Raw genomic sequence first — 10,044 nt, 5'->3', positions numbered from 1 at the left:
ATCCTGCATAATGAATGATATGAGCAGGTAACCCAATTGTATAATTTATAGTAACAGAAACTTTACATTCAAAGTGTATTCACTCAAGTATTTGCACTTTAATGGTCTGGACTGGTTGGCAAATGTCTTATACCTTTGTACTCGGTACTCAGTACAGAATGGGCGGTGTCATATCGGAGTGTTATGACTGACGCGGAATATCATCCAATGGGAGATCGCATAAATATTTAGCTAGGTTGCTAGCAAGCTAAGAAGGTTGCTAGCTAGGACCTATTGGAAGAAGATGGATACTGTAACGCTGGTGACGGGTTTTTTCTTTAATTCCTGATGTGACTAATTAAAGTCTAGTAACTTTGCCGACGTCACGAGAGATAATGTGTTTGCTGCCTGTCGATAAATTGGACGATATTAGCTAGCTAACTCGCCGGATGTTTTAGCAAACTAGCTGATGTAGCATTTACAACAGTGTAACTAGCTAAATCATAGACGTACAGTATGTAAGTTTATAAACTGTGGCTAAATTCTCTATCTGGTCACAATGCTTAGTAATGTAAAATGTTTCCGTTAGTGAATGTCCTTATTTCTTGCGTCCTTGCCTGCTATCATAGCTAGTTAGCTAACTAGTTGCTAATTAGCTAGCTAACGATTGATGATGTGTAACATAGACAGAGCGAAAGAGGCGAAGGGAGAGCCCAACTCGGCCAAAAATGTGTCTTCCCCAGCAGGGGGACATGTTTCGTTTTTTTTCGCTTCCAAGCGATGAGTTTTTGTCTGGAGGTCAGTGTCCACTTTGGTCAACAAAAAATGTAATGGTTTATTTGTTCGAACATAAGTTTTGTAATGGTTCGGTTGTTACGAGTGTACTGATAAGTAGGACGTAACATCCCACAACTTTGTGAAAAACATCGAGGTGGCTATTCTGACATGAGGCTGTTAGCATAGCATCTCTATCCATTGACGTCAACAACCCTATATTAAAATAATTAGATGTTTCCACCAATCCAAAGAGGAATAAACGGGTGTTTGACAGCCCGCTGTGCTGCTTTGTGGACAACTACTCCATTGTTTGAAAGGAGAGACAACGATATTGTCAGTATATCCATAATCTTTGCCTTAAAACAGGGATGGGAAACTCCAGTCCTCAGAGGCCGGCGTGGTGCGCACTCTCCTTCCCAGCAAACACAGCTGATTTAAACGAATTGCATTCTAACCTGGAGATTATGATTATTAGAGTGAAGTGTGTTAGCGAAAGTGTGACTGACACAAATCAGGCCCATAGGACCCCATAGAGAATGATAAGAGGCCTCTAGTGGCCAAAAGGATGTTTTAGCATTTAGCATGAGGCTGTGTATGTTTTGGTCCTACAAAGCTGTTTCCATCCTAACATTCAATAATCAATTAATTGCAGTCATTCTTGCACAATGCATGACATATCAGTTCTAAACTTGTCTATTTTCCTGCGCGCATATGACAGACTGTTGGTGAATTGAGCACGTCTCTGAAGCCGCTGAGCCGAAGGAGCGTTTATTAATCCTGCTGTAGTACTCATTGCAGCCAGCACAAGCAGGTCAAACAAACGACTAAAATGAACACGTCACTCAGAAAAACGAAATATGACTCGAGTCAGTAAAATAGTTGTTAAAAAATAAATAATAGTTTTCAAACTAAACATCACTAATTCCTATGGGTTGTAAGCCTCATTGGCGCTGCCCATGCTGTCACAGATGTTATAATGGCACAGATAGTGGACTCCTCTTTATATCTATCGCTGTGTGTAATTTATTTCGCCACAGAGGAAGTGTACGCCCATATTCCCCCTCACTACTACTCATGTCTGTGTATATCTGTTTAACAGGAACCATCTTTGTACACTGTGAAAGCAGTCCTCATTCTGGATAATGATGGAGAGAGGCTTTATGCAAAAGTAAGACTTTGATGATCAGGTGTGTTATACTGGACTTGAACAAAAGCCTGCACACTCAGTAATTCAGGACTGAGGTTGGCAAGCTCTGCTATGTAACTAATTTTGTCGTTATGCAATACCCAGCTGCATTAGCCTACCATTGGAAATGTACGAACATGGTCGATCCATATGTGTTCAATCACTTTTTTGACAGCATCCTTTTTGATTTAAACAACTTTCCATACATCTTTGCCCATGGATGTAGTGGTCAGAAAGTGACTTGTTGGACATGAATACCAAAACATTCAGGAGATGGAGGTGTTCAAAGTTGACCAATTTTGCATACCCCATCCTACCATGAGACATCCATGTCCATCACTGGAGAAGATAAATATTTAAGTCTGATATAATTTATAACCTTACAAAACAGGGTCTTACATTTAAAAAAAAAAAAAGTAATATATTTTTGTTGTTGTTGAATATATATATATATATTAACCTTTTTTAATGTAAATGATCTAATAATGTGTAAACTGTTTAAAAAATGATTTAAAAAAAAATTCTTATTCGCATCAGAGGTTTTTGTGATGTGCCAGCCATCGGTTGAGACACAACATGCTCTTGGGTACAATAATTATATTTCTATCTCTTCAAATCAATGTCAACTTAAATGGTCATGTCTATTATTTATATTTCTATGATTTCAATAGGTTTCCTATGGAGGATTGACAGAATAATTTTAAACTAATAAAAAGCATGAGATGGCACACACCCAGCGAAAAGTATTTAGTGTAGAGGTGCTGACTAATGGTGAATAAACTAAGCTATAAAAACCAGAAGAATCGCACACTCCGTATATAACCTCCCAGTAATTCATTGGGTAAAAAAAAAACATTTTGGCATCACTGTGCCTTCTTCAGTGTGGCACAGTGATGCCCAATAAATTACTGGGAGATTTTTATATATGTATGGGACTTTAAAAAACATTTTTTATAGCTTTCAGTATAATTTAAAACCGGTATTCCCATTCAAGTCAACATTCTCTGATGTACCGCCGGTACCATTTTGAAAGTCTAAATTTTTATTATTTTAGGACACCCACCCTGTATTCGAGCATGTTGTGCCTCAACCGATGGCGGCCACAAAAACCTCCGATGACGTAAAGTAGGGTCTAAGCTACAACATTTGTGAATGTGATTTATTTTATTTATTTTGAGTTTACATGTTTTTAGATCATTTATAAAGAAAAAAAACAGTTTTACAACCCTATTTTGTAAGCTTTTAAATGATATCAATCTCAACCGTTGTATCTTTTCAAGACATGGATGTCTCATGGTATGGTAGGGTATGCACCTTTTATCTCTTGACTGTTTCGGTATTCAGGTCCAAAAAGTCACGTTCTCCGCATTTTCTACAATGGGCAAATAATGTATGGAAGGTTTCATTCAAATCAAAAGGGGTGCTGTCAAACAGTGATTGCATAAAAGTGGATTTACCCAACAACCAACAATATTTGTGGTATCGACCCCCTCATTCTCTTAATGCATTTTAATGCTTTATTGACAGTATTATGATGGCACCTACCCTTCAGTGAAGGAACAGAAAGCTTTCGAGAAGAACATCTTCAGCAAGACACACAGGACTGACAGTAAGAAATGCATTTGAATACGCACGCACGCACGCACGCACGCACGCAGACTAGTTATGTGCAGGTCAGCTTTGTTCACCTGCCCATGCAATTGCTAATAACCCATCTGCAACCCCCGACTATATGTGAAAATCCGTGGCCCGCACCAGACCCTAAACAACAAAAATATAGACAATTGACAGTGGGTACAGGATTTAAAAAAAATAAAAAATTATGCCTAATTTAGATCGCCTACAAAATGTAGTAAATTATAAGCGTAAAAATGGTTGCTATTTGTTAGTCTATACTTATATACGCATCTCTTCCGTCATTACTTGTTTCCCTAGAAGACTAAATGACTCCTTGGTCACCAGAAAATGTCATACAACGATTGAAGCATTCATTCTATCTAGTTGACTATGATTCTGTACATTTTTAGGGACCAGGAATGTTTTAAGAAGTTTAGGGACCAGGGAGAAAGTGCAATAACTCCCTTATTGAATTAAACTCCGACTTGATCCTTTTTGCCTCAGTTGATCGCCGTTAACTTTTTCTGCCCAAATTCCGAAAAGCATTTGGAGCGTGAACGGTTAGTGCGTAAGCCTAAGCTTTACGGCCTAACACCAGATCAAAAAAAACATTACAGAAAAACCTCAATGTAGACTTTAGATATGAATTGCACAATAATTGTACATTTATGGATTTTTAATGCAAAGTTTCTATTTTTTTCAACCCACACTCCACCCACATGCCCTTCATCCACACAATATTTCATGACCCTAAACACCAGCCCCGCGGATATAACTGCGGGTTATGAGTCAACTCGCACTTCACTAACACATGCACAGGTCATTGAATCGTGTTTTACCTCTTTGTCTCATTGTCATGTTTCTGTGCCTACTCAGGTGAGATCGCTCTGCTAGAGGGCCTCACAGTCGTCTACAAGAGCAACATTGATCTCTTCTTCTATGTCATTGGAAGCTCGCATGAAAATGAGGTCATCATATTGGAAGGACGTGATTGGAAACAATGAATGCATTTATTGTATGTTTCATTTCAGTTCACTCTGACATTCTTTAAATAACCTTTTTTGGTGTGTGTTTTTGGTGTGTGTGTTTTTGTTTCCCTCCAACAGTTGATGCTAATGGCTGTTCTGAACTGTCTGTTTGACTCACTTAGCCAAATGTTGAGGTGAGATCTAAAGCTTATTAATTACAGCACAGTCATCGATCATCAAAAGGCAAGCCTTGGAAAATGATTTCTCTGTTGTCTGTCTCTGTAGGAAGAATGTTGAGAGGAGAGCTCTACTTGAGAACATGGAAGGTCTCTTTCTAGCTGTGGATGAAATTGTGGATGGAGGGTGAGTTCTATATCTTATACATTAATAGTTGAACCATCCTCTTGTCCAGAATGACTTCCAGTTAGTGCTTTCATCTTACGGTAGCTAGGTAAGATGACAACATGTCCTGGTAAATACAACTTTTTCTCAGTAAAGCAGCTGTCAGTAAAATCAGTGGTAGTAAGACCAGTGTGGGCAGTGGTATGTATTGATGGATGACAAGGGTAGCCAGGATTCCCCCAAAAATTGAGAGGAGAAAAAAAAGCATCTGAGCAAACGAAACGGCGCCCTTCTTTCTCTCTGTGGGGCATCTATCTGACACTGTCTGTTCCAAAAGAGTATGACGTTGTTGCTGCCCATAGCATTGAATGCAAGGGATGCCAGCGAACATTTGGCATCCCTTCATTAATTTTTTTTTATTTAATTTTTTAAAGTTGTAAATAATAGCCAATCAGTGAGATCAACTGTGAATGGTCCTGGCGCACCAAAAAAAGTGTCAATGGAAGCCAGTTTGGATTTGGCGTCACTCCTATCAAATCGCGTCGAGAGCAAAACGTCATTGACAGAAAAAACGGAATTGTTGCATCTCGTTGCGTTGTCCTGCAGTAGCTAGCTAGCTAGGTAAAATTGTCCCTTTCCTAAATTGGCCATAGATGGACATTTGGACTTGTGGTTTTACTTTATTCTCTGTACTGGCCAATGATTGTAATGGTGATTCTGACCCAACCATTCATTCATACATTGTACCCCTGGCCTTTTAGCTGTCACTGTATTAGACTAAGCATAGGTGATTTGATGTTGAAATGGTGCTGGAATAGTGGAGGCAGCTCCTGTTTTCTTTGCGACTTGCGGTAACTCTCCGTGGAGTAGTTGTTTAGTGGTGCGAGGTATGTTGGAAACATTAACTTGCTTGACCATGCTGTAGGTCATGTAACTGTTTGTTACATGCAATATGCTTCGTGGACTCCACCGGACAGACGTTGCTCTCCGGTTTTGTGATGAAACAAAGGTGTGGTTGAAATTATTCTGCTGCTGTGTCTTCTTATTGTCTCTGCCTTTACAACAAACACAATGGCAAGACATATGAACTAACAGGTTACGCAATTATCACAACACAGGTTGTAATGTGCCTTTATTTCTGGCTTCCCCAGTGATTTAAAAAATAAAATAAAATACATTTTAACCACCCACTGCTACTGAGTGTGGCCCTCTGTCCTTGCAGTATGTGAGCGATAACAAGCTTTTCCCTGCTGTCTCCTACAGAGTGATTCTGGAGAGTGATCCTCAGCAAGTGGTCCACCGCGTAGCTCTAAGGGTAAGTAAAGGTCTCTCTCCTCCCATCCTCTGTAGCTCAGTTCGTAGAGCATGGCGCTTGTAACGCCAGGGTAGTGGGTTCGATCCCCGGGACCACCCATACGTAGAATGTATGCACACATGACTGTAAGTCGCTTTGGATAAAAGCGTCTGCTAAAATGGCATATATTATTATTATATTATATATTAGAAAGTACTCTTCACTCAACCTAGTGGACCTTAATGGAAAGTGTTCTGAGTATTGGTGCTGTTGTGTGACCAGGAGCTAAAACCTGCCAAATACAGGTAGATTTTGTCATTGGTGGAAAATGTGTCTATTTCACCAGCCACTGTTGATGGGTGGTCACAGCTCTACAGTGTGAGCATTTCACTAGCATTAGTGAATAAAAAGTCAAGTATGATCACATTTATAGTCAAATAAATGCTGCAGTAGCTGTTTTAAAAGTATTTCTGCCATTTTTGTATCATAGCTGGTAATTTATCAAAGAACTACAAATCCTATATAGCCTATTAGACCTTGCGCTGAAACACTGCCTGGCTGGGGGTTGTGCGCAGGTGAAACGAAAGTTTACTAAAGTTAGACTTTATGCTTGTGTTTCTTGGCTGTTTACATTGTTTTGTTCCCAAGCTAGGTTGTTTTTCTGTTTTGAGTTTCAACTGTTTTGAGTGTTCAACTGAAGAGAAGATGACACGGCTACTAGTCAGATAAAATCTCACGGGCACAAACATTACTCCAGTTGCGCAACCACGGCAACCTCCTGCCCTAAAAGGGGCAGGTGGCATTTTTGTCTCCTTTGTGATATTTTGGTTAAAAGACTGTCGTTTTGGCTGGTGGACCAAAATGTTATTGTTATGCCCTGAAGGCCACTATGTGTTCTCTCCTACAGGGGGAAGATGTGCCTTACTCAGAGCAGACTGTCACCCAGGTGAGAAAAACAGCCCTAATTACCTCGTTCATCTCAACATACTACACTGCTCAGTGTGGAATATGCTCCATTGCATTATTGACTTTCCACTCTCCTGAGACTTAGGCTGTGTCCCAAATGGCACCCTATTCCCTATGTAGTCCACTACGTTTGACCAGGGCCCATAGGATTCTGGTTGAAGTTAGTGCACTATATAGGGAATAGAGTGCCATTTTGGACAAAACCTTAGAGCTGTGCCAAATGTCCTAGCTTGGGAATCCAGACTGAATCATGCTACACTTCACCTCTCTCTTGTTTTGCTTCACTAATTTAGTGACAGTGGAGTGAAACAAGAACTGAAACGGAGCTGAATTGAGTCTAGATTTCCAGGCTACCAATGTCCCTCTCTCCTCTACATGGTGGTGATCCGCATACTTCACCATCTCCGATCCTACCGTGTTGCTTTCACACTTCCTTAGTCCTTTTGGATGTGAATCACACACTTGGAAATGATTGGCTGATGGTATGGTAGCCAGTGGTGGTTTCCATTGTGTGTGCACACGCCTGTGTGCGTCTGCGCTTAGCTCCTCTCCTGATTAATGTCCTCATTTAAGAGGCCTGTGACAGGCTGCCATCCTGCTATCCCTTCCCTCTCTCTCCATCCCTTCTCTCTTTCTCTCTGTCTACTGATTAATGGCTGGCTGTCTTCCTCATGCTTTATGGTTCTGGTTCTCCTTTCCTTCAACGAATTAAGATGATTAATTAATTCCTGCATATTTTCCTTTACTGGCATTACTCATCTTCCTCCATCTAGCCTTTTTGTTAAACTTTTTGTTGAGGTCAATTTAATGATTGCATTTTTATGTGAATCATATGGTCTCCCTCCATTTCCTTAAAATGGTCCATTGGTCTTCTAAACCAAGGTGGATTAGATTCATTCGGTTGATTACATTCATTTGTTTCGATAGGGAAAGTCTTTCGTTTTGAAGTGCAATTTAAAATATATGGAAGTCAAAATTTTAGGGATGTAACGATTCCCCGATACACGTCGGTCCCCAGTTTAAAAGTTTAAGATACGAGTGCATCGGTCCGCGGGAGCCCAAACTGATCCAAATGAAGCATGCATCGGTAAGAAAACCGAATGAAACATTACGAGTAGCCAGTTTACTTATAATTTATTTCTGCCTTATTGGGAAAATACCTATAATCTATTGTGACTGAATTGCTGCATCCTCTCCTTCAGCCTATTTAAACTTTTTGTTGTTGTATGTAATTGCGATTTGAAATTGATCAACAAGTCACCAACGAGGGGTAGGTCTACCCTATCCCTGTTCTAATATTCGTTGGCTACATCTGCGTGATACTTTACACATTCAGATGTTTGTAAAATGGCTTTCGCAATATTAAATCATAGGCTTTATTCATTGAGGAACAACAAATGTAATTGGCTGGGTCATTGTTACCAAATGCGCTGTAGAAAATGGTGTTTTACTGGTGGAGCTGTGTATGCTAAGGATTGAACACTCATATCTTGCTGATTGCACATCCTAACTGCTGATTGGGGCTTTTCGATTGCCAGGTTCACCGTACCAAATATTTTTGGTAGTTGTGCTTTCAACAGTCAGTGCGTTTACATGGACAGGGTAATGGTGTGATCTCGTAACAAGACCAGCGATCAGTTTTGTTGGACCTCACTGGTCTGAACTCGAGACGAGAGCAGCCTTCCTCCGTAAGGTTCCAACTGTCAAAACCATTTAGCTTTTGAGATGAGGGTGAATTCCAAAACTGTGTTCTATTCATTTCTACAGAGTAACATGTCTATTTATATCTCAACATATGAATCTGCTATATGACAATAAGTGGGTGATGAGGATTTAAGATCAAAAACATAAATTGCCCCCCCACCTCAGCTCAAACACTACACCTCTCTCTCTCTCTCTCTCTCTCTCTCTCTCTCTCTCTCACACACACACACACAATCAATATCTAGATGCATATCGTGCTTGTAAGGAGAGATGCATGCCCTCATAAATTGGATGTCGTTAACGAAAGCTGGGTGGCTGATTACACAGACAGGTTTGTTTGTATGTTTACTTGTGTTGGTATGATCTGTTTTATGAGGCCAGTTTTTCATCCACAGGTGCTGCAGTCTGCCAAGGAACAGATCAAATGGTCTCTGCTACGATAGAACCTGTCGACTCCCCTCATCTAACACTGTACCGCCATTACCCATGGCTCCCTCTCTCTGATGTCATCTCTTCCCCTGTGCTCGTTACTCACCATTCCTCCAATCAGGACTGATGAGCGGATGATCGCTCAGCCAATCAGACACTGCCAGGGCAAGGGATATCTGAGTTTTGTCTGTCTGAATCAATCATTTCTATCATGTGTGTGTCTTTACTGTGAAGGTGTATTCTTCTGATATCTAGTTCTAACGCTAGCTATGAGAGAGATTGGATGCTAGCGTGTCCATACATTCCAGTGGTTTGATTTGCGTTTTCTTCCACAGTCCCTTACCACTTCCGTTGACCGCTTCATGCCCCTCATCTCTGATAACATTACATGGGTTTAGTACAGACCATAGAAATGACTCCTTTCAAATTCTATGGTCCAGACATATGGTCCGATCAGGCAACATCGTTGTTAGGCGCTATGTGCTCTTCGGAAATACTTTATGAACTCGGTCATTTAAATCTTTTGAATAAAAAACATTTCTAGACACTGACGCTTCGACTATTATGATATTTTGTGGTTGGTTATGTTCTTGGTCGCCCTATTGAGCTTGTCACACATTGAAATATGTTAATGTAAGGTTTTTATAAATGAAAACTCTGGTAGACTATGCTCCATTACTCTCTCTCATATATATATATATATATCACACACACCATGGCTGTCAGCCAATCAGCATTCGGGGCTCGAACCCCCCCCCAGTTTATAATGCCCTGTAGATTAC

The 10,044-nt window shown here is 40.3% G+C and overlaps 1 protein-coding gene across 2 annotated transcripts; it reads left to right on the top strand.

Moving 5' to 3' along the window:
• The first annotated feature begins 201 nt into the window (after positions 1–201).
• LOC124046063 (coatomer subunit zeta-1-like) lies at positions 202–9,813 on the top strand. Of its 2 annotated transcripts, none has more exons than XM_046366034.1 (9): positions 202–301; positions 1,856–1,924; positions 3,470–3,551; positions 4,436–4,527; positions 4,666–4,721; positions 4,813–4,890; positions 6,133–6,184; positions 7,071–7,109; positions 9,229–9,813. In XM_046366034.1, exons 1-9 carry the CDS (start codon positions 284–286, stop codon positions 9,274–9,276), a joined length of 534 nt encoding a protein of 177 aa, XP_046221990.1. In that variant the 5' UTR covers positions 202–283; the 3' UTR covers positions 9,277–9,813. The 2 variants fall into 2 exon arrangements, with proteins under 2 accessions (XP_046221990.1, XP_046221991.1); XM_046366035.1 differs by lacking the exon at positions 202–301 and adding an exon at positions 511–777.
• Positions 9,814–10,044: the final 231 nt, after the last annotated feature.

This window comes from Oncorhynchus gorbuscha, linkage group LG10 (genome assembly GCF_021184085.1).
Source record: "Oncorhynchus gorbuscha isolate QuinsamMale2020 ecotype Even-year linkage group LG10, OgorEven_v1.0, whole genome shotgun sequence".
In the NCBI taxonomy this organism is placed as follows: Eukaryota; Metazoa; Chordata; class Actinopteri; order Salmoniformes; family Salmonidae; genus Oncorhynchus; species Oncorhynchus gorbuscha.
This window is presented reverse-complemented; position numbering and strand designations above follow the sequence as displayed.